This window comes from Balaenoptera acutorostrata, chromosome 11 (assembly GCF_949987535.1).
Source record: "Balaenoptera acutorostrata chromosome 11, mBalAcu1.1, whole genome shotgun sequence".
Classification (NCBI taxonomy): domain Eukaryota; kingdom Metazoa; phylum Chordata; class Mammalia; order Artiodactyla; family Balaenopteridae; genus Balaenoptera; species Balaenoptera acutorostrata.
The window spans coordinates 101,517,978-101,541,578 of NC_080074.1; the positions used below are offsets into that span (position 1 = coordinate 101,517,978).

General features: G+C 52.7%; 1 protein-coding gene across 1 annotated transcript in view; it reads left to right on the top strand.

Annotated features, from left to right (window-relative positions):
* Positions 1 to 23,601, top strand: part of ANO2 (anoctamin 2) — a 347,746-nt gene that overhangs the window by 10,151 nt on the left and 313,994 nt on the right. The window contains exons 2-3 of the mRNA XM_057557057.1: positions 2,794 to 2,990; positions 4,183 to 4,509. Coding sequence (XP_057413040.1) covers positions 2,794 to 2,990; positions 4,183 to 4,509 — 524 coding nt within the window. The remainder of the gene's footprint in view (positions 1 to 2,793; positions 2,991 to 4,182; positions 4,510 to 23,601) is intronic.

The following is a 23,601-nucleotide window of genomic DNA, read 5'->3' on the forward strand; positions in this document are numbered from 1 at the left end:
AGCTGGGTGTCCTACAATTCAACTCATTTCCGACACTGTCCAGCTGGAGACAGCATCGGATTGCACAGGTTAAAGGCTCAGTCCTACAGGACTACTCCCTACCCCAGACCTCCTTCAGATGCCAATTGCAAGTCCAGGTTGTCACCTGTGCTTGAGATCCACTGGCTGTAGATGGAGGTTCCTATGATCCCCTCCTTGGGTTCAATTAATTTGCTAGAGTGGCTCACAGAACTCAGAGAAACATTTTGTTGATACTTACTAGACTACTGGTTTGTTACAAAAGGATACAACTCAGGAAGCTCCACATGGAAGATGGAGAGGAGGAGGTATGTGGGAAGGGGCCTGGAGTTCCATGCCCTCTGGGTGTGCTATTCTCCCCACATCGCCACGTGTTCCCCAACCTGGAAGCTCAACGAACCCCCTCCTTTTGGGGCTTCATTCCATGGGCATGATTGATTACATCCTTTTGGGGGCTTCATGACATAGGCACAATTGATTAAATCTCTGGTCACTTGTGGTGACTGAGCTCAATGTCCAGCCCCCTCCCCTCCCAGGAGGTCAGGGGGCGGAAGGGGGAGGGGGGACTGAAAGTTCCACCCTCTCATCACAAGGTTGATTCCCCTGGCAACCAGCCCCCTTCCTTAGGTTACAGAGGGGCTTTCCAAAAGTCACCTCATTAACATAGGAAAAGACACCTTGATGTTCTCCACATTTAGGGAGTTCTAAGGGTTTTAGGAGCTCTGTACAAGCAACAGAATGAAGACCAAATTGTCTGTTTCTTATAATAAGTCACAATATCACACCCCCAGAGCCCAGGAGGGTAGCTAAGCCACAAACACCCACGGATCTCTTGCTCAAGGCAGCTTGTGCTAAGAGCCAAGGGAATGACGTGAAAGGAAAATCAAAGAGGAGTCGGTATTGCTAAGAGAGCTCTCTGGAATGTCATTATTGCCTGGAATGTCTTTCTGGAGCTGGAATGGCGGAACCATATGCTGTGCTGTAATCATTGGTTGTGGGGAGAAGGTGGGCGTGAGAACATGGCCCCAGGCAGCCGTGATCCACGTGTCAGAGGGCAAGCGGAGGGGCCAGCCAGGATGGCCTGCAGAGCCCTGGAGGCCAGCCTCCAACCCCAGGTGACACCTTTAGGGGATGGTGGCTCCCGCTCAGTGGTTTGACAAAAGCTTTAGGCTGACTCTGAATCTGAGCTACCCAACTCACAGTTGTGTGAATGTGAATTGCTGTCGAGGAAAGGTGGACGTTGACTGAGCATCCCCGTTATCACCTGCCCAGGTAGGCATCAGGATGGTCTCCGGCTGTTTAGACATGCACACGGAGGTTTCCAGGCCTTTCCTGGGGTGTAGAGGCCTGTTCTCAGTTCTGCCCTGGGCAGAAAGGCACAAGGGGAGAGGGATTAGCAAGACTGGGGACCAAGGAAGGAAGCCCGTCCCTGATACCCTGAGCCGGAGGCCCCCCACCCCCCGTCACACCACCAGCACGATTGCCCACTCCTGCCCCTCTGTGTTCTGTCCCCTGCCTTCCAGATGCTTCAAGACCCAGCTTCAGGTTTAATTCCTCCTGAAGCCACTTTGACTTTCCACCTTTCTGGTCTCCCTCAGTATAGACCAGAGCCCACAGTCTAGAAACAAATTATGGAATCTTTACTTGCTTGTCATAATTGCGTTTCCTGCACATCAGCGGTATCTTCACAAAGAGACGATACATTTCTTAAGCACAGGGACCCAATGTCCCAGTTATCCCGAAACTGCCTGGCAGAGAGCTGGGCGCATAGTGGTCTGCTCCACAACCCGGTAACTGACCAGAGGCTCTGTTTCAAGAGACCAGGAAGAGCTGCCTTTTCCACATCCGTTCGTTCGTTCATTCATTCATTCATTCGGCAGGGGCTAAGGGCTGAGCTGGATGTATAAGGTGTGATTTCTGCTCACGCGGAGTTTGAAATGAAAACATATGAACAATGATAATAACCACTTTTTTATTGCATACCTGTAGTCTAATGACTGTCCGGGTGCTTTGCATGTGTATCTCTTCTCATTCTCACTCTCACTCCATCCTACAAGTTTGGGATTCTCCTTATTTTACAGTTGAAGAAACAGGCTCAGAGGCCTCAGGGCCAGCACGTGACAGAGCTGAGGTGTCAGCCTAGGTGCCCTGAAGGGCTGCTCTGGGGGGGCCAGGGGGCAGCAGGGGCATGGGGACCCTTCAAGGGCCCTGGAGGTGGTGGCCCTTTGGTCAGAGGTTGCCCCTGCCCTGCACCCACTCTTGGTCTGTCCTCGCTGTCTCCTCGAGGGGCGTGAGGGCTGCCAGGGTGCCCGCTGGTCTTGCTGCCTCAGGAGGGACCCTGAAGGCTAAGCCTTTGGCATTAATTCAGGCTGGCTCTCCAGGCAGTGCCCCACCCACCCTGCCCCCTGGGTGCCACCCCTCTCCTCTCGTCTGGGAATCATAAGAGAGTATGGCAGCCGTCATCGGGAGGAGTTCCTGCTGGTGGCTGTGTGTGTGTGTGTGTGTGTGTGTGTGTGTGTGTGAGAGAGAGAGAGAGAGAGAGAGAGAGAGAGAGAGAGAGAGAGAGAGAGAGAGAGATGGGGACACCCCCAGCCCTGCGGCCAGCGTGAACCTGGCTAACTAAGCCTGTGAGGAGTGACCGGGGTGAGGGGACAGCTGTGGGGAGATGTGGCTGCCGTCTTAGGGTCGCCCTGGTGTCCCCGCCTCAGTTTCTCCGGGTCCCCGGGTTTCCCATCCCCTGAAGCTGCTGTCCCCCTTTGTCCTTGCCTCACACAGATATCCCCCTGCTCCCTGGCTCGCCACGCCGTCTGTGCCCCCCGACAGTGGTCAGAGGGGGCCAGGGCCCCAAACACGGACAGCAATGCCTCCAGGTGCCGGGTCCCGGAGTTCGGGGTCTCCAGGGCGGTCTCACCCGATGTTCCAGCCAGGCGTCCGGTGGAGGGAGCTCCCCAAACAGCTCTGCGAGTACTGGGGTAGGCGGATGGGCCGGCCTGTGCAGGGGTCCCCAGGAAGCCTGTGGACTGGGGGTTCCTCCACCTGGGAGGCAGGTGTCGGGGGAGGGGTTTCTGTTAGGACCTTTTCCTCTCCTGTCTCTCCGAGTCATGGTGACACGCTGTCCCAGCAGCGCCGGGGCCCTCTGGTCAGAGGAGGACCCGGAAGGCGGGCGTGTGAAAGGCCAGGGGGCCCCGCCTGTTGGTCTGCAGACTCCCCGGCTCCCCTCCCTCAGGTCGGAGGAACCAGACCTCTGCTGGGGCGGCTCCGAGGCTCTCTCCTGTGCCTGGCGCTTCATCTGGTTGCCCAGGTGACCTCTCAGGGGGCTGCAGAGGCAGCTGGGTATCAAAGCGGTAATAAACAGGGAAACACCCAAGGGGGGGAGGCAGGTCCCTCCCCCCACTCTGCCTCGTGCTTTCTCCTCCTCCTCTCTCAACGTCCCACCTCGGGGAGCAGACAGGAGTGGACCGCCGCCGTCTCTGGCAGGGTCCTCGCCAGTGGCTGGAGAGGAGGAGAAGGAGGAGGAGAGGGAGGAGGGGGAGGAGGGGGAGGAGGGGGAGGAGGTGGGGCTGTGAGGGGCAGAGTGTACAGTGAATCCCCGAGGGGTGGGGGCAGGGGTGGGCCAGGCGGCTAGAAATCGGCCTTTGTTCCAATGGATCCAGAGAACCTGCCGGTGAGTATTGCGTGTTTGCAGGAGGGCCGCACATCTGCAAGGAGGAGGGGGTGTCGTGGTGTGTGCGGGGGGCCCGCGTGTCAGAGCGCACTCGGGTGACGCGCGTGTGCACAGTGTGTGCGGGCGCGGCCGCAGGAAGGCCGAGTGCGGGATTGTGCGCACGGGCGGGAGCGGGCGTGGGGCTCGGGGCGCGAAGGGAGGCGGGCGGTGGGATGCGCGGCGTTCGCGGCGCCCGCGCATCCGGGTACCGGAGCGTGCACGTGTGCGTGGGCGCCGCAGCGGCGGGCGGCCGGGGCCCGGGCTGGGCCTGGGTAGGGGGTGGAGGCGCCGCGGGCCCGTCGTGGCCGATGAACTGGGGCCCCTCTGTCCTTTCCTTGGGTCCGGGAGGGCCTGGCTTCCAAGTCCCCCTCCCGGGGGTCCAGAGCACAAGGTCAGCCTCCCGCGCCTCTCGCCCCTCCCTCACTGGACCCCGCCGCCCGTGTCCTGTTCTCTCCGGCCAGGTCATCAACAACTATCTGGAAGCCAGCGAGCCGCTGTCCTGGGAGCCCCGTCTGAGCCGCATGCACTTCCACGACAACCAGAGCAAGGTCGACTACGTGCTCGTCTACCAGTACCGGAAACGCGGGGCGCACCCCGGCCACGGCTCCCCTGGCCACTCGCTGGCGATCGTCTCCAATGGCGAGACGGGCAAGGACCCCGACGCGGGGGCTGCCGGTGACATTGAGCTGGGGCCGTTCGACGCCCTGGAGGAGGAGAGGAAGGAGCAACGGGAGGAGTTTGAGCACAACCTGGTGGAGGCCGGGCTGGAGCTGGAGAAGGACTTGGAGGTGAGGTCGGGCAGGTGCAGAGGGTACGGGGTGGGATGGCTGAGCAGGCTGGGCTCCTGCAGGAAGCCTTGGCTTTGCTCTGGCGTTTGGCATTGTTTTTTTTTTTCTGGTGGGCAAACCAGATTTTCTTGCTCAAGGATTTGAGGAAGAGTTTTGGGATCCCCGGTGCTGGTGGTGGGGTGCCCATCTGCTCTGTGGAAGTTGGCTTAGTTAGAGACAGAAGACAAGACATTTCTTGCTGGCTCGCCATCCTCTGGCCTTTGTAATGGTTTCCTTCGAATGAAGACCCGGTTTGCCTGTTGAATTTTGGATTAAAATTTCTGTATAGAAGAATTACATTATTAAGGAATGTGTGGGAATTCCCTGGCGGTCCAATGGTTAGGACTCCACGTTTTTCACTGCTGAGGGCATGAGTTTGATCCCTGGTCAGGGAACTAAGATCCTGCAAGCTGCACAGCCACAAAAAAAAAAAAAAAAAAAAGGAATGTGCTTGCCTAGGGCCTTCAGGGAGTTGGTTATTTAGGAACTGAACATCAGATATGTTTTATCTACTTGTGAGCTATATGTATTCTGACCTCTGATCAGTAGCCAGCCTTTGGAAATCCATTTGTCTACGTATTCGTCCGTCCATGCATCCATTTTGTCACTCACTTCTCCATGCATTTCTTCACACCATACGATCCTTTAAAGATGACCTGCCTCGCCATTGCCTCCAAACTCATCTCCTACCCCTCCCACCCTCCCGTGCTGGCTCCAGCCCATGGGCCTTATCTGGGTTGTGTGTTGGTCACTGTTACTTCAGGGCCTTCGCGCTGGTTGTCCCCTCTGCCTTGGGCGCCCTTCTTCAGACCTGTGCATGCTCAGGCCCTCACTACAGACTTCTGCTCGAATGTTACCTCCTTCCAGACCTCTTCCTTGACCGTCTTAGGTAAAGTACCCCCAGCCCTATCATTCTGTTCCTTGACTCTGCTTCACTTTTCTTCATCATACTTAGCACCTGAAATATAACATGGTAGATTTGTTTATTTTTTAATCTGTGACCCTACTGGCTCCATGAAGGCAGGGGTCTTGTTTGGTTCACTGCTGTATCCCTAGCACCTAGGACAGAGTCTGGCACATAGTAGGAGCTTAACCAGTGCTAGATGAATAAATAAGTGATGTCCGTGAGTCTCAGGTTCCTCATCTGCAAAATAATAGACGTCCTGCAGGATTGTAGTTTTATATGCTCCCTCGTTAGAAGGGGCAATGAAAACATCTTGCACAATGTCTGGTACGCAGTAGGTGCTCAATAAATACTCGTTATGATTATTGAAGAGGGTGTCATGCTGAGGGGTGGGGTGACATTCTCCTCAGAAACCTGTTTTGTGAGATTCCCATTAATGCCATCCCCAAACTGGAAGGGACCCCCAGAGGTCATTCATCCATTTTTTATGTGGCCCGGCTCAGACCCCTGGTGCGGACCTGTGCTGCTCATTCAGACTCTTAAACCAGGACCCCTTCTCTCATTATTCTTTGCACCACTGTAGGGACATTGTGCCCTTTTAGGGCTACTCGGGGCTCCCTTGCTGTGGGAGTGCTGACTTTGACTTTTGGAAACCCAGAGCTTGCTTGGTGCCTCTGATTGGGGTCTGGTGGGAAGGTTTCTTTAGGTAGCGGTGTGTTTGGAGGGCCATACAAGGAGCTCTTGACACCACCACCATGGGAGGCTGCACCTTCTCTGGGTGTCAGGGAGTCAAGGAGGCTCAGGGAGCGGAGGCCTGGGCCTCGTGTGGCTGCCGAGTTGGGAGACAGCAACCTGCTCCAGAGCTGGACTCTGGAGTCTGAGTCCAGATGTTCACATCCCAGGCCTGGCATCTGCCAGCCTCACGATCTTGGGCAAGTGACTCGATCCTTTTGAATCACAGTTTCCTTGTCTGTAAAAAGGGAGTAACAATACATTCTTCATTGGTTTGTGAAGATGAGCTAAGACAACCAAGTAAAGTATCTAGAATAGTAACAATGAGTGTTAACTGCATTGTTGTTATTGAGAGTTGCCAGATTTAGCAAATAAAAACTCAAGATGCCTAGTTAAATTTGAATTCAGATTAACAGCAAATAATTTTTTTAGCTTAAGTGTGCCCCATGCAATATTGGGGGCATACTTGTACTAAAAAATTATTTGTTGCTAATCTGAAATCCAATGTAACTGTCCTTTAACTCCCTAGTATCGCCACTGTCTTTGCAGCCCTCCAGCGTGTTTCATTTTGGTTGCTATTGGATTTTCCTGGCTTTGGCTGGGAATTAGGAGGGCCCAGAGGTAGCTCTTAGGACTGACTAGTGTTAGGTGGGGCTGTGGAGTGTGTCCTGGACTGTTGTTCCTGTTGTGTACCCACCCAAAGCACCTCCTTCCTGGCCCCTACCCCGGGCTTCAAGGCTGACTTAACTGTTCTTTCTTGGGGCCTTTCCAAGCTACTCAGCCTTCCCCAAGTCCCTTCTGTCATTAGGGCTTCCACCACTCATGTAGCCATCGTGACCTACTATCTTACAGTGTTTTTTTTTTTTTTTCTTTCTCTTTTCTAAAAATTAATTATTCTTATTTGCTTTGGCACCTCTGATGCAGAGTTGAGTTAATTACAGTGCTCAGTCATGGTGCATTATTATCATTGGTCTGCAAAGGTCCTTCTTGTGACTTTTTTAAATACCCCCTGCCCTTCACTCTTCACTGCCTGCTCCTTCCACAGGCAATCATTCCAATGCCTCGTGTTTCTGGGAAATGCATAGTGTCACTTTCGCTTTATGCAATTCTTTTTTCATTAAAAAAATAGATGTTATTGTTTAGAACAGTTTTAAATTTACAGAAAAATTGGACAGAGAGCTCCCCTGTCCCACACACCCAGTTTCCTCTGTTATTAATACGGTACATTTGTCAGAATTAATGAGCCGATATTGATACACTGTCATTAAGGAAAATCCCTGCTCTGTTCAGATTTCCTTAGTGTTTACCTTCTCTCTTTTTCTCCTCCAGGATCCCAGCCCAGATCCCACTTTATATTCAGTGTCATGTCTCCTTAGGCTCCTCTTGGTGGTGATGGTTTCTCGGAACTGTATGCGTTTTTGATTTACATAGAGGAGCTCTGTTTTACAACCCATTCTGCTTCTTTCTTTTTCCCCCCAGCACTATATTTTTCGGATCATTCACATAGTGCACGTGCATCTAATCCCTTTTTTCTAACCGATGAACGCTTGTTTACCTAGTCGCTCCCCGAATGATAAAGAGCACCCAGTTGCCACCCAACAAGGTTGCGAATGAATAGTCACCTCCTTCAGGGTAGTGTCCCATGGTCTGCTCCATCTCTCACCCCCACCCCCCAGCCCACATGCCATGTTGGTGCTAAACCCTGGTTCGAGCTGGAGACCGTGAGGGTCTGAACAGCTTTCTCGGGGCCTGTTGGGGTCTGAACCGTTCTTCTGTGCGTCAGGATGCTCAGCCTCTGGCCGTGAGCAGCAGCCAGGAACTGGCGCCTCACGGGGGCGGGGACGTTGCTCGGCTTCACCTGGCGGCCGTTTGGAGAGCATGTGCAGCGGCCCCACCTGCGCGGCTGTCCCCACTCTTCCGGGCTGGACCGCCTCTTAGGCTCTAGTTTCACTTTGATTTGAAGACAAATGGAGAGGAAATGGGTTTCTATCAGACACCCATGAAGAATATTCACTTAACCTTACAGACTGAAAGAACTGTGCAGCCACCAAACTCTACTTGATTGAGTATCGTGGAGTTCATTTAGACCCTAGTTGGTATCTGACGGTGCTTTAGACAGGAGGAGAACTGATGTGTACTTTCCATTTGGTGTTTCACTTTTCATTTTGTGTACGTATTGCCGTGTATTGACAAGGTCCATGTTCATATTTTAAAGACTGTTCAGTATTTATTGGATGACTAAACCACAGTTGGCTCTGTTTTCTTACGTTTGGTCATTTGATTAGAATTTCATCTAAAGACCTTACTGGAGGGACTTCCCTGGCGCTCCAGTGGTTAAGACTCTGCGCTTCCACTGCAGGGGCGAGGGTTTGATCCCTGGTTGGGGAAGTAAGATCTCGTATGCCACGTGGTGTGGCCAAAAAAAAATAAAAAAAATGAGACCTCACTGGAGGTGCCTGTGGATGACAGAGACCCCTGCATCCTCACTGCCAGTTCGGATAAATGAGGGCCCCCTGTCGGGAGTTGAGCATCAGTGCTGAATGGGAGGCTAATGAAAGCAGTTGAGGGACTTACCCAGCCTCGAGCCTCCAGACAGGCTGTAGAGCGGGTGGGCTGAACACGGCCTCCTGGGACTCACCTCCTCCCGAGCGCTCCCAGACCTCCTACCCTGAGTGAGACTGAGCCCGAGGGACAGAGGCAGAGACTCAGATAGCACCAAGGGGAATCCAGAGCCAGGAGCGAGCCCCAGAGCCTGGAGCATGTGACGCACTTGGTGGGCCTGGAGGGCCTGCTTGTGGACTTGGCAGTAAAGACCGTCTCCCAGCCTGCAGGCCCGGAAACTCCAGCAGGCGTGGCCCCGAACTTCATCTCTGTGAGCAGCCAACGTTCCCAACTGGGAGTGGAGAGGGGGCATCGACAGGGGGACCAGGCGGCCCCTGCTCGGCGCTGGCCTCCTGGGATTAGGGCGCCAGAGGACCCATAGCAGGAGCTGCCTTTAATCAGCACACGGTCCTGCGTCTCCGGCAGCTCCGTGGGCTGCTTTTGGCAGAGTCAGGCGTAGAAGGGGCACAGTGCCAGCTGGGAGGTCCTGGAAGCCCACAGCTTCATTCAGGAGGCAGAACTCTCCTCTCTGACCTGGTGTCGGGTGGGACCCCGGGAATGACCAAACTCCTCTCTGCGGAGAGGAGACCCCCTCCCGCCAAGGCAAAGGATGACTCTGACACCTGACCCCTCACCCTGTAGCCCTGACGCCTGACACGTCAACCCAGATTAACTGTGCCGGCTCAAGAGGAGTCGTCTAGGGGGCCTCTGAGGTGTGCGACATTGTGACCTCCCAGTGGGGCTCATTTATGGGAGAAGCTGGCAGGCTGGGAAAATCAAACGCTGCCTCACTCTCTTCAGACCAGAGTCCACTGTTTCTTGACCTTTGTCATCACCCCTTTTCAGGGAAGAGTTTTCATACATCGGATTAAACAGCTGATGGGCACCTCCGTCCTCCTAGGCCCTCGGACAGTGGTAGGGCAGCTTTGGGAAATTGCTCTGTCTTTAGAGTGTGATGTGGTCTGTGGCTTTAAGGAAGGAAACTGTCTCTCCTGAGTGCCTTCTGTACGTCTCATAACGTGGGATCTTGCTTCCACCTGTGCATCCTCTTTGAGTCTCCGTGAATATCCCGCAAGGCGGGTGTGAGTCCCATCTTTTCGAGGAGAGGAGGAGACAGGCTGGGAGAGGCTAGTGACTCTGCCACGGTGACATCTGCCGAGTGATCCAGCTGGGATTTCAACCCCGGCGGAGACCTTCTGGGGGCTTTGCCATCCCAGGGAGAAGTGACAAGCCCTTGATAGCAGTTTCCTAATTTTCCTTCCCCAGAATTCACAGAGGTTCTCTGCAGGGGCCTGGAGATATTGATCTAGAAAAGGGGACTGCTTTAGGGGTGCCTTTGCTTTGTGCTCCGTTACAGGGGCACAGGGTGGGCGCAGAGCAGTGACCACCACCAGTCTGGGCCTTTTGCTCTCCTGAAGGCTGCGGTGGCCTCCCCGAAGGACCAGGCCAGCCCGGGTGACCATTTCTCCTCTTATGGTATCAGTTTGCAGCCCTGCAGATTATAGACTCTCAGACCTGCACTGTCTTCTCTCTTACGTGTATAATCTTGCTTTGCTGGGAAAACTAGGATGTAGGAGATTCCCTAATCCTTAGGAAAACCATGCTACTTGCTTTTCTAGGGCGACAGCGTCCCCTGGAGGTCTTCCTGTCCCTCGCTCTGCCTCAGGCCCCAAGCAGGCTGTTGGACGCCGGAGTGAGGGGAGCGGTGTATTTCTGCGGGCTGGGGGTTCCCACACCCCTGTTGACACCATCATAGGATTAGTCTGTTTCCTCCTCAGGAATGGGGTAGGGGTTTGCATTCTTAAGGAAGGCTATAGGGAGTGCAGGGAATGCGGCATCGAATCACGCGCCAGTCCATCCTGTTTCCTGGCAATGCTGCCGCGCTCTCACGGGTGTGCATGGCAGTCCCGCAGCTGTTGACTTGCACTAATGACTGGGGAAAACACGATGCTTTCCCCCTGGCTTTGGATGTGTTCCTGTCCCACTTGCCCCACTTGGAAGCCATGTGCTGGAGCCCAGGGTGTCTCACCTGCCTCTTTCCTGCCCCGAGGGAACTTCAGAGAGCACAACAAAGACAGCTCCAGCAGCCCCAGCCCTCTGGACCGCACAGCTGAGCAGAGCAGAGCTGGGTGGACCCGATCTCCCAGGAGAGGCCTCCAGGCAGCCTGGGGGTGGGGATTCAGAGAGAAGCAAGGAGGGCAAGTCAAGTCCCCCAAACCTGGGTGAATATCAATTTCCTTTTTCAGAGTTTGTGATTAAAAAATTAACATTCATGAACAGTATAGAGGTGCCTTAAAAAACTAAAACCAGAACTACCGTATGATCCAGCAATCCCACTCATGGGCATATATCCAGAGAAAACTATAATTCGAAAAGATACATGCACCCCATTGTTCACAGCAGCACTATTTACAATAGCCAAGGTATGGAAACAACCTAAAGGTCCATCGACAAATGAACGGATAAGGAAGGTGTGGTACATATATACAATGAAATACTACTCAACCGTAAAAAAGAATGAAATAATGCCATTTGCAGCAACATGGGTGGACCTAGAGATTATCATATTAAGCGAAGTAAGAAAGAGAAAGACAAATATGTGATATCACTTATATGTGCAATCTAAAAAAATGATACAGGTGAACTTGTTTACAAAACAGAAATAGACTCACAGACATAGAAGACAAACTTATGGTTACCAAAAGGTATGGAGGGGGAGATAAATGAGTTCGGGATTAACATATACATAGTACTATATATAAAATGGGTAAACAACAGGGACCTACTGTAGAGCACAGGGAACTATACTCAATATCTTGTGATAACCTATAAGGGAAAAGAATCTGAAAAAATATACATGTATAACTGAATCACTGTGCTGTACACTTGAAACTAATACAGCATTGTAAATTAACTAATCTTCAATTATAAAAAAGAAAAAAAATTAACATTCAATATTCTAATTTTATGCTCGTGGTGTCCCCACTGGGATGGTTGGGCCAGCTCTCGTCCCCTTGATGTAGGAACAGAGGTCTCTTGCCAGGCTGCTGGGGAACAGGGCTGTGCCTGGAAACCGGGTCTCCTACCTCCTGTCCCCCTCCCTTCTTACAGCGACTCTGCAGGGTGGTGTTTGGCCTAGATGGTCCCCCTGCCATGCAGACAAACGCTGCCCAGGTTATCAAAGAAATGGCTCTGGTGAAAAGCGGGCCAAGGGTTTAAACAGAGGTAGATGGAGCTGGGGGCGGCTCTTCCTCAAGTCCTTTACGTCCGGGTGTCTTTCATTGATCAGTGAGCTTCTAGCAGTCCTAGGATTCCTCAAAAGGGGCTGGAAGGAGGTTCTGGGCTTTGATTATCCCATTCCCCCCTGTGGTAGCAGAGGGCAGGCATCAGTGGTTGACCTGCTGAGGGCTTCCGGCCTGGGCACCCCTTGGCCTGCTTGTGTTTTGCCGGTTTTCTGTTACCAGGGGCAATCTGTGAGGTACCCGGAAATGGGGTCATGTGATATGTGAGCTGGAAGGGCTTGGAGTTTCTCTCAATTCCGTAAGAGGGTGGGAACCGCAGTCAAGAGGATGTGACTTGTACAAGCTCCCGCTGCTAGTTACATCTTCAGCAGATGAGACCCTGATTGCAGAGAGTCTGTGCAGACGAGTAAGTCATGCGGGAGATGACCTCCTTCTGGTAGGTGCATCTTGCTTGCAGCTGAGCTGTCATCTTCCTGGCGGCAGCCTGGTGTCTGGGCCTCTGCGTATGATTGTCGGGGGTCCGTGGCTGGTGCCTGTTCTGACTTAATGCTGGGCTCTGCTGGTGGTTCAGTATTTTGTGTGTCACTCCTGCTCCTCTCACTTACATCAGTCTCTGTGTCTGGTGAAGAGAGGGTCGGGGAACAGTCGGCCCCTATCCTGCTAACCATCCCTCTTCGCGGCAGTGCTAGATATTTCGGTCTCCGAGACAAGCATGGAGAAAGAAGGCCTTTCTCCACTGGTCGTTTGATAAATTCAAGGTCTTTGTCAGCCAGGGACTGCTTGGCTAGTCACTTCAGCTGTAACGATGCCCAAAAGGGAAGCAGCTGCCAGAGAAGACCCGCCGGGCTCCGTCTCTGGCCTCCTCTCTCCTGCCTCTCCCTTTAGCAGACGTTCACCTCCGAGGTGGGGCTGAGGCCTCTAGTCTGCTAGGCGAAGCAGACGTGACCACAGGGAGTCACACGGTCAGGTCTAAAAGTGCAGTTACAGAGGTGGGAAGAGAGCGCTGGGAGAGTGACCTGTGGCCTGGGTGACCGGGAGAAGTTCCACTCCTGCCCTGAAGCTCTGGACTGAATCACCTTCGCTCTCCCTGCCCCCAGATGCCTGGGGCCCAGCAGAGCTGAGTGTGCTGTATCTGCTAGTTTATCAGCGCTCCAGGGAAGATTCGCCCTCTGCCAGCTGGGACGCCGGGGAGGAGGTGCAGGTTCGGAAGGCTTAGCGGACCTGGGTGTTGTATGTGGTGAGGTCTTTCTTGGAGCCTTTGAGGTCTGGGGACACCATTGGTTATATCCGGTGCTTGATCGATGCTGAGGATGGTTCTGGGCCACCAGCCTTACGTGTCCCCCTCTCTTCGCTGCAGACTGTTTTCTCAGTGTTCTCAGAAATTGCACTGAGAAAGACAGTTTTCTCAATTTAAAATCGTTCTTATGTGTCTTTCCCTTCAGCCTTTGGGAGCTGTTAGCACCTGGCTGCCAGGGTGTACTTGCTGAGGGCAGAGGAAGTGGGTGAGGAGTAGAAGAATATTAATGGGAAAACTTAGAATTGGCCCATCACGTTTAATTTTGCATTTGATTTTGGTGGTGATTTTCTGTTGCCTATCCTATGAGTTCTTCCACTAAAATTGTCCCTAGTTTGAATGTTGGAATTAAGCATGTTGGTGTTTTAAGGACTTCCGTGAAGGGTTCTGCAAGGAGCACTGTGACCTGGGCAGGTGGTCCCCGCCTCTGAGGGTCTCCCAGCCCTGCCTGCCCTGGCGTCGGGGACAGGCAGCTCCTCGCTGTGTGTGCTGCTGAGGAGCCCGACTTTTCTGGATGAGCAAGGGGTGGGTGCGTGGCGAGTCTGAGTAGGGCTGTGGCCTTTGCCCAGGGGAGATAATGCACCTGTTTACATCCAGGCCACAAAAGCGACCAGGCCCCTGACGTGCTCCCTGCCTCCCCTGTTCTGTGCATCGGGACTTCAGGGAGGACAGGCCGAGGGGACAGCGGGAGCGAAGGGAAGGAGAGCTGGCAGGATTGTCAGCCGTTTGCCAGCCATGCATGTTACTGTCTTCTGAAGCAGACGGTGCACGGTGGAAACCCTGCCTGCCCCTCGGCCTTGTCCCTCCTCCTCGCCCAGGAGGTTGGCTGAGGCCAGAGTGTGTGAGTCTGCCCCGAAAGGTTCATGGAAATGGACGTGTGCTGCGTGGGGCTCCTGGGGGACTCTGGGTCCGTCCCCACGTCTTCTAGAATGTGATCACGGTCCCTCGGGCATCACTGGTTTGGGAGTCCCTCTGCTGCCTCCCACCCGTGACGGCCAGCAGCTCTGCCGTCGTGGGACCGGGCCCTGGGCCTGGGCTAGGTGACCGCTGGTATTCTTGTAACCGTCTTGTCGTGTTTCCGCTGGGGGATGGCTCGCTGTCAGGTGTCGCGAGGCGGGAGATGGCTGCCTGTGGACGGCTGCGCCCCCTCTCTGAGCTCCTCCAGCCCCGGGGGCTCCACTCATCCACCGGCCCTTGGAGGGTCGAGGTTTCCCAGGCCTGGGAGAGCGCCTGCGGGGTTTAGCACCTTTTCAGGATCGGGAAGTCGGAAGGAGTGGGATTTGCAGGGTGTGCTGTCGGGTTGTGTTTTCTTTGTCAAGTGCAGACTGGGGAACCACCAAAGGCTTCGGAGCTGAAGCCCGGGGCCCGGCCTGGGCGGGGCTTGCTGCCCATCCGCAGAGGACGCCGTGTGCGTTGCTATGTCCTGCCCTCCGGGTGCAGCTGGGGGGACGCATTCAGACCGGCTCGGGCCAGGGCCCGGGAGCAGGGCTGTGCTGGCAGAACATTTGGAAGACCAGTGGCTCTGGGTGGGAGTTATCTCCTGCTGTCACCTGGACTTCTGTGGCGGCAGAAGGTAGAGGGAAGAAATCTGGAGCGCAGAGGGCGGCAAGCAGGGGTCACGGGCGTGGCCTTTGTGCAGGTTTCTTAGCCACGCTGGGCCAATCTTCTCATCTGAGCCCTGGAGCAGCCCCTTCCACGGGCGAAGATACTTCACAGGCTGCAGAATGTCCTAGAAAGAAGTGCCATCACTTCCCCAGGTCTTTGTAGGAACAGTGTGGCCTTGCTTCTTGCACTGGGTTTTCCTCTTTGCCACGGGCCCAAGTTGGCTCTCCCACCTGCCACATTTTGCTTTAATTTTCCACGATTTTTACCCTTCCTGTGAGCTGGGTTGAATTTCTTTTCCATTTTCTGAGTGAATGAACGTGCTAATGTGTGGATTAGGCCTCCCCAAAGGGAGGAGGTGCGGGGCGTTTGATGTCTAGTTGGGAGAAGAGATGTAGTCACAAAGGCTTAGATGCTGATTGCTTCTTTTCTGGGTTCCTCTGACCAAAGGATCTCACAATTTCAGTTATTTTAGTACCGTGATCATGATCTTGAGTACCCCTGCTTACCTGTTTTCATGATAAATAGTAAATTGCCATTTACTATTTACACTGTTACTTGCTGAATGTTTTTGCTAAGTTGTTCACTTTTTAAACTTAAACTTATTTTAAAAGGAAATACTGTATCATTATTATCAATGGAAAACCAACACACCAATCAATAGAAAATAACTACAAAAATAAACCACAACAGAAACACAACAACATCACTAATTTCCAGCTGGACGCAGTTGGCTGCAGAAGGTCGGAGGCTGGCTCACTCTCTGTTGAGAAGGAGGCTTATTAGGTTGTACACTTGAAAGTAACATAATGTTATATGTCAGTTATACTTCAATTAAAAAAGTAGAAGAAAAGGTTAAAAGAAAGAAGGAAGCTTAGGTAGTGTCAGAGAGCTTAAAGATGTACTGACATCAAATGGAGACTTCATCTTTGCAGATAATTGAAAAGGGACTTCCTCACCATTTAAAAATGTTATCTCATGCTCTGTTGTGTCTGTCCTTAATCGAATGCTCCTTGTTCTTGGGCAGAATTACCGAAACACTTAGTTTTGCGCCCTCTGGAGCTTCACTTATTCCCAGATAGATTGAAGACTTTGAGAGCAGAGATTGTGTTTTATTCCTCTTTTGTTTGTACAGTGTCTGACACATAGTAGATACTCAAGTGTGTTGAATTGACTCAAAGCATAATGTGTAGCAAAGACAGTACACGGTGGAGTTCTTCAGGGGAGGGGACCGTCCCCAAGAGCTGGAGTTGGCAGGGAAGGCTTTCCCAAGAAGAGAGACCCCGCTCCCTTTCCCTGAGCCCTGCTCCCACTCTCGGCAGCCTGGAACCCTGCCCGCAGTTCCTTCCCCCCTCACCCCCTCTCCACCTTCCGGCTTCTTCTGCAGCAGCTTCCCCAGCCAGGGAAGAAGATGCCATAGCCTTCGGAGCCCCCCGCCCTGAGGGGAGGGCAGAGGGGAACAAAAACAAGAGGAGGGGGTGGGAGGAAGGGTGGGGGGGGCGGAGACAGACAGACAGACAGACAGACAGACACACACACACACACACACACACACACAGGGTGGGCACCGCTGGGGTAAACCTGAGTCCTTTCAGGCTGCCCTCGGGTCCAGCGTTGAGAGGATTGGTGACCCTCCTGGGGAAGGGGTTGAGCCCTGGGGGTTGTTAGCAGTTTCCCCTAGCTTTCTTCCCTCCCTCTCCAGGTCTCTCCCTTCTTCTTTCTCTCAGCACCTTCCAGCTCTGCCCTTGGGGCAGATCCCACAGCCCAGAATGATTACCGTTGCTGTGGACTTGTTGATGTTTGTGTTTAGGGCAGGCTTGTCTCCATGTGGTTATGAAATCCTTCAGAAACAGACACAGACACAGTTTCATACGGACCGCATGTCAGGAACTGTCTGCGTGACCGGGGCTATGTCCCCAAGGCCTGTCTGGCCCTGGGACCTTGCCTTCATCCAGTCACCAGAAATCTCCTTCTTGGTGTTGCCAGGAATACCTGTTCTCTCCCTCCTGCCACGGGGGCTGCAGGAATCTGGACCCTTCCCTCCTTGAGCATCTTAATGCTGCTTTTGAAGATATTAGTCCTGACAACAAATACTTTTACTGTGCTCGGTACATAAAGCAACTCATTGAATATTTGTAAAAACCCTATGAAAGATTTACTATGACGGCCTTTATTTTTCAGATAAGAAAACTGAGTTTACTTGGTCAAGGTCAGAGAGCTAGTGCCAGTGAGGGATTCAGACCCTGCACCTGAGTCCCAGTGACTGCAGCGCCCCACCTCCCTGGGGGTAATGCTTCTGCCCTCCGAGCTTGGTGAGGGGAGGGGAGTCCTCATCCTCACCATCAGGGTTGTCGGCCACCAGAGCACGTCCAGGAGAGGAGCCGGGAGCCTCTGAACTCGGCAGTGTTCTCTCCTTACCCCTCTGGTCCCTCTCATCCGCCGAGGAGGGCGGTCATGGGATGGGGGAACAGCTGGATCCCTGCAGATACCTTTCAGTTACCCACGGACCGTGTTTGCGGCAGGAATCAGTCTGCCCGGGGCTGCCTCTGAGACAGCTGGGTAGATCTGGACCAGCAAACAGGGTGAGAGGCGGCAGGGGTTCCCAGGAGGGCGAGGCTGGGGACCGACGCTGCAGGAGCTGGGGAGAGCGCGGGGCAGGCAGCGTGGTGTCTGGAGTCGCTTTGGACAGTGGGCCAGCGTGGAACATCCGCCCCCTGGGAGCAGGGCTGGGAGGATGCCGACGTGTGTGGGCTGCCCTCTCCTGCCCGTGGACATCAGGAGGGCTGATGGCGGGACCCGTGTGTCTTGGGTGCCCAGCCTCTCTCTTCCGTGGCTTCTCCCACCTGGTTCTCCCATCTCTCTCCCTGCTTTACATCCACTCTCAGGTCTTTCATTCAGACCCCTCAGGACAGCCGGACTTCTCAGCAGCTGCGTCTTCAATAGGGATCAAAACTGTAGGTGACGGTGGTGGGCTGGGCACCGGCAGAGGGAGCGAGGCTCCGGAAGTCACACCAGGGTGACCCTTTCCTTTATCAGGGACCACGGCCCCAGGCAGGCCTCCTGCCTTCCTTTACCCCCACCTTCACAAGCCACTTATGTCGGAGCTTAATGCCCGCCCGGCCAGGCAGCATTTGGGATAGAGAGTCCCTTGTGTGCGGAGGCCCGTGCTGCTGCGGGGTGAAGAGGAGGAAGGTGTCAGCACACTTGGGGGGGGTGGTCAGTGTTTAGCGAAGGGCACAGAAGGCAGACGGTTTCTCAGGGTCGTGCAGGGCGACCCCTGTAAACGTGCAGGTTATTCCACGTGTGGGCACGTGTGGCGGCGAGTGGTTAATCTGCTCACGGCCTCTTGCATTCTGGGTCATTCCCTCCTGCTGTTCGGATGCTCAGGAAATGGAAGAGAATTCTCTGTCTTGTTCCGCTTGGCCAAGCGGAACAAGACAGAGATGCTGGGATCTTCCTCCCCCAAACATAGAGTGTCCTCCTCTCCGGGACAGAAGGGCTGTGGTTGATTGGCTCTCCCTGCTTCCACTGGTTTGGGTACTTGCACGTGATATGCACAGACCCTGTTGCCCGCATATATGTGACTTGTTACAATGACTGGCACCAGGAGGGGCAGGGCTGGAAGGTTTCCTGAAGGAGAAAGTTCTGGTGTAAAGTGAGGTTGGAATCCCAGCTCAGCCACTAAGCGATGCCTAAACTTGAGCAGATTGTATGATGTCACCTGTCACTTCGGTTTTCTCATCTGATCTGTTTGAGTTGTTTTGAAGACAAGTGGCCCATGGGGGGTACTTGATAGTTGTGAAGGCAACAAATGATTAAATGAGGGGACGTTCGTCAGAGTGTCTAGAGCAGTGCCTGGCACATGTCAGAAGCTCAGCATAGCTGCTGTTCTAGTTCCTTCCTCTCAGGTCCAAAGATCCCTAAACAACTTCTGTTTTTTTCTGGTCTCCGGGCTGACCTGTCTGTAAATGAGCTGGACTCTCCCATCCTAATTATTCCCATTCCTCTCCTGTCCTGGCTTCACAGACCCACGTCAGGCTCTAACACCTGCTAGTGGTCCAGATGCCCTGGAGAGCCTCCTTCAACAAGTTTTTTTTCTTTTCTTCTTTCTGAAGTCTCTGGAAAGTTTGCCCAAGGGCTAAACCCTGGTATCAGACACCTCACCAGGAGGCCGACTGGTCCCCAGGAAGACTCACCTGGAATCACAGGGACCTGTGCACGGATAGGTCATCTATCTGTGTGCCCTGGTCTGAGTTAGAAGTCGCGCCTGCTACGCTGAACCCCTGTTGATAAAATTCTCATTAAAATTTAAGTATATTAATGTAGCTTGTTGCAGAGAGTCCCTTTTGAAAGTGAATAATCAGCCTAATTTATCTGCTCTCTAAACCCAAACTTCCAAACCTCAAGTTTGATGGAAGTGAGACACACTCGTACCTTTCTCACTGTGCTTCAGTGAGAAATGCGGTGGACCATGCAACTCTTTAAGCGCCATCTAGCCCGTGAACCTACCAGAGGGAAAGAGAAGAGAAACCGCCTCTTTTGCTTGCTTGCACAGTATCTCAAAACTCAGGAGGGAATTTCTTCTTGAGGTCTAACCTAACTGCCTCAGAGCAACCGTAAGTTGGTGAAGGAACGGGTCAGATGGCTTGCGTTTGATTGGCCCCGCTGGGTCTAAAGTACGTGGGGATTTGTCTCGGGAGCCTCGTTTTGAGACTCCCACGTCCTAGGCAACGGAGCCAACGGGAAGATTGGGAAATATCTTCCTTGCAAGCCCGAGGAGCGGGGAGTCTGGCCGTCTGCAGATGGGAGCTTTTTTCCCAGCTTGGTCTCAGACTCAAGACAGCTCATGTGACTTTCCCCAGACCTCAAATTTCAGTATTTTCAGTTGGTTTGGGCTCCTCCATCTCCTGTCTCCTGTGGCATCTACGGGCAGGTCAGCTCCCTGTTTTCTGCAGAGTCAGGTGTTCCTTGGTGGGCTGCATGGGGTGTCTGAAGGTCATCTAGGCCATGCCCCTGCCTCTGGGACAGGCTTCCTATGTCCCGGTGCTTCAAATATCTTCCTGGGGATTTCTCCATCACCTTGGATAATCTCTCCCTACGCTTCATAGTGACAAGGTTCTTTCTAGAGTCTGACTTGACCCTCCCTTGCTGCCATCTCCACCTTGTGGTCCACTTAGCCCTGGCCTCCAGGGAGGCAGAGAACAGCTGCTGGCCCCGCTGCTGTTCCTTCCTTGTTCTTGTTGGGGTAGCACCTCCATGCATCCAGCCTGTGAATCCCCCAGCAATTTCTTTGTCACTAGATCACATTGCAAGCTCCTGTCCAAATGCTGTCTGGCCGCTTCCTGTTCCAGGCATCTCCCTCCCACCTGAGTATTTGTGTTTCTGATTATTTAGCCCCAGAGGCAACGGCCGCATTTTTCCAGGTTGAATCTGCTCGTTGTTACTTCCTGCCCGGCTTTGCTAACATCTCCAGGTCCCTTTTGTAGCCGCTGCTGCTGGCTTGCTTGGCGTGGAAACTCGGGTTTTCAGCCTTCGGAAAGCAGACCCTGAAGGGAGTGGGGCAGGGACAGCTGGTTCCCCTGCTGATAGGGGCCCCACCCAGTGTGAAGTCAAGGACTCCCCAGGAGAACATCTGAGTTGATGAGCACAGAAAGCCATCGGGCCCTGCCAGCAGGGGGGCGACGGAGACCAAGCCCGTCCCAGCTGTCCGGCCTGCTCCTGTCTCCTGGGCCGAGAACAAGGAGACGCCTTCCTGCCCTCTCGACCTCGGCTCTTTCCAAACAGCCATAACCAGTTCTAATACTCAGCAGAGGAAGCAATGAGCCCCAGATGAAGGAGTCGGGATCATTTCCTGTCCGGGGAGGGGTCCGGGCCAGGATGGCAGGGGCCACAAGTTAAATGTAGAGCAAGCGTGGATGCACCCCCGATTCTTTTGGAAAAAGGGAGAGTTTATTTTATTTTAGTTTTTTCTATCCGATTTTATTGTCGGCCCTGATGACTCAGAAAGTCAGAGCTGGAAGGGACCTTTGAGAATCTTTCCTGCTTGTCTCATTTTACAGAAGGAGGCCCATGGACGTTTGGGAACTTTCTCAAGTCCACAAAAGCATTACCAGTCGTCCTCGGCCCTGTAGAGGGGTGCTGAGTGTGAGGTGTGGGAAGCGAAACCTCCCGTGACCAGGAGGGGGCTCAGAAATGGTTGTGTATCAAACGACCCTGGCTTGCCTGCATCTCTTTACCTGGAGCTTGAAGGCGAAGTTGGGAGCCTGGTACCTCTCCGGCTTCCCAGGGCTCTGGGTTCCCATGATTCAGTTGAAATACAGGTGTGTGGTTGGGGGTGAGTTGGATCCTGCGCCCAAGAGTTCTTTAGAACTTGAGTGGCAGAGGGAGCCTGTAAAAATGGAATTCCTGCATCCGTCCCCGTGGCCAGTTCTCTTCCTCCCCACCTCGCTGTGGAGTTTTCCGAGCATGTTGCTAGTTAGGAGGCTTCCTCGGAAGATGCTGATGAATTTGCAGTGATTTTAAAATTCATCTGGGGAAATAAACAGCTGCAGCTTGAAACAGAAACATACACACTTGTGCTGCTGTGTCCCTCTGCCCCCCATCTGGGGAAAGCACACACACCCAAACCACGTAGAAACACAGGAACCCACGTGAATGATCCGAACGAGCGCTGTGCAGAGGAGAAGGGATTCGCTGTCCTGCAGACAGATCGTGCCGCCGGGGTCTGCGGGGTCTTAGGAACATGCGTCTGGAATCCTAGGGACCTTTGCCTCTCTAGTTTGTGGAGCTCTTTGCAAGAACTGCTTCTCTCTTCGAAGAGGAGGACGAAGGGAACAAACATTTGTGGTCACCAGATTATATGCCAGATGTACATTCTCTTAACAAAGTTACTATGAAGAGGCGCTTACCGTGAAATTATCATTCCCATTTTATAGCAGCTGAGGCTTTCGGAGATTAAGCTGGGACTCCAAAGCAGAACGGGGCACTTTCTGTGATGCAGTGCTGCCACCTTCCTCCCCCGGGGTCTGTGGACTCACCTGCCTGAGGGTCTCAGCATCCATGGTCTCTGAGGGGCCCTGTGATTTTGGTGGGGTAACTGCTAACTCACCAAGTGCATCTGTTTCCTCCTCTGAAAATGGAAATCATGCAATTTGGCTAGTTGGTTGAGTTGTTAGAATTCGTAATTACATGAAGCCTGTAGGCCCCTGAGATGAGATCAGAAATGACTAGTAAAGAGGTAATTGCTGGCCTCCCAAGCTGGAAGCAGGGTCCAGAGGGATGGTTTTAATCAGGAGTCTGTTGGTCCCTACTAGGCACGGCCACTGTCGGGCAGGCAGCAGGGGGCTTCTCTTCCACCTTAGTGAGAGACAGCAAGCTTCTTGGGCTGCAGCTTGGTTTTACATGCTCACCTTTATTCTGTCTTAGAAATGCCTCTTTTAACCCTATTATCAGTTATGACCTGCTCACTCTTCCTCTTCAGCACAAATTTTAAGTGTACAACTTGATGAATTATCACTAAGTGGATTCACTTGTGTGCCTGCCACCCAGATGAAGACATTGAACCTTTCCAGCCCTTCAGAAGCCCCCCTTGGGCCTCTGCCCGGTCACGGACCCCCATCCAAAGGTCATGACTGTTCTGACCTTTAGCATCACACGTTTGGCCTGGTTTTTGAACTTTTATATAAATGGAATCATACAGTATATATTTTGTGTTTGCTATTTTTGCTCAACATTAAGTGTGTGAAATTTGTCTATATTGTTGTCTGTAGTGGTGGTTGATTTATTACTATATGGTGTTTATTTCATTTTCTTGAACAGACAGTTTACTTTTCTATTCTATTGTGGATGGGTTGTTTCCTGTTTTTTTTTTATTAATTTTTATTGGCGTATAGTTGATTTGCAATGTTGTATTACTTTCTACTGTACATCACAGTGAATCAGTTATACGTATACGTATATCCACTCTTCCTTAGATTTTTTTCCCATATAGGTCATTACAGAGTATTGAGTAGAGTTTCGTGTGCTATACAGTAGGTCCTTACTAGTTATTTATTTTATATATAGTAGTGTGTATATGTCCGTCCCAGTATCCCAATTTATCCCTCTTGCCCCCTTACCCCTGGAAACCATAAGTTTGTTTTCTACATCTGTAATTTTATTTCTGCTTTGTAAATAACTTCATTTATACTGGGTGATTTCCTGGTTTAGGTTATTATGAATAGTGTTGCTGTGACTTTTTTACAAGTCTTATGGTGAATGCATTTCTTTTTTTTTTTTTTTCAAACCTGAGTGAGAGAAAGAGTTCAGGAAGAGAGCTTTTTTTTTTTTTTTTTTAAATAAATTTATTTATTTATTTACTTATTTTTGGCTGTGTTGGGTCTTCATTTCTGTGCGAGGGCTTTCTCTAGTTGTGGTGAGCGGTGGCCACTCTTCATCGCGGTGCGCGGGCCTCTCACTGTCACGGCCTCTCCTGTTGCGGAGCACAGGCTCCAGATGCGCAGGCTCAGTAGTTGTGGCTCACGGGCCTAGTTGCTCTGTGGCATGTGGGATCTTCCCAGACCAGGGCTCGAACCCGTGTCCCCTGCATTGGCAGGCAGATTCTTAACCACTGCGCCACCAGGGAAGCCCGGTGAATGCATTTCTGATGGGTAAATACTTAGGAGCAGAATTGCTGGTCA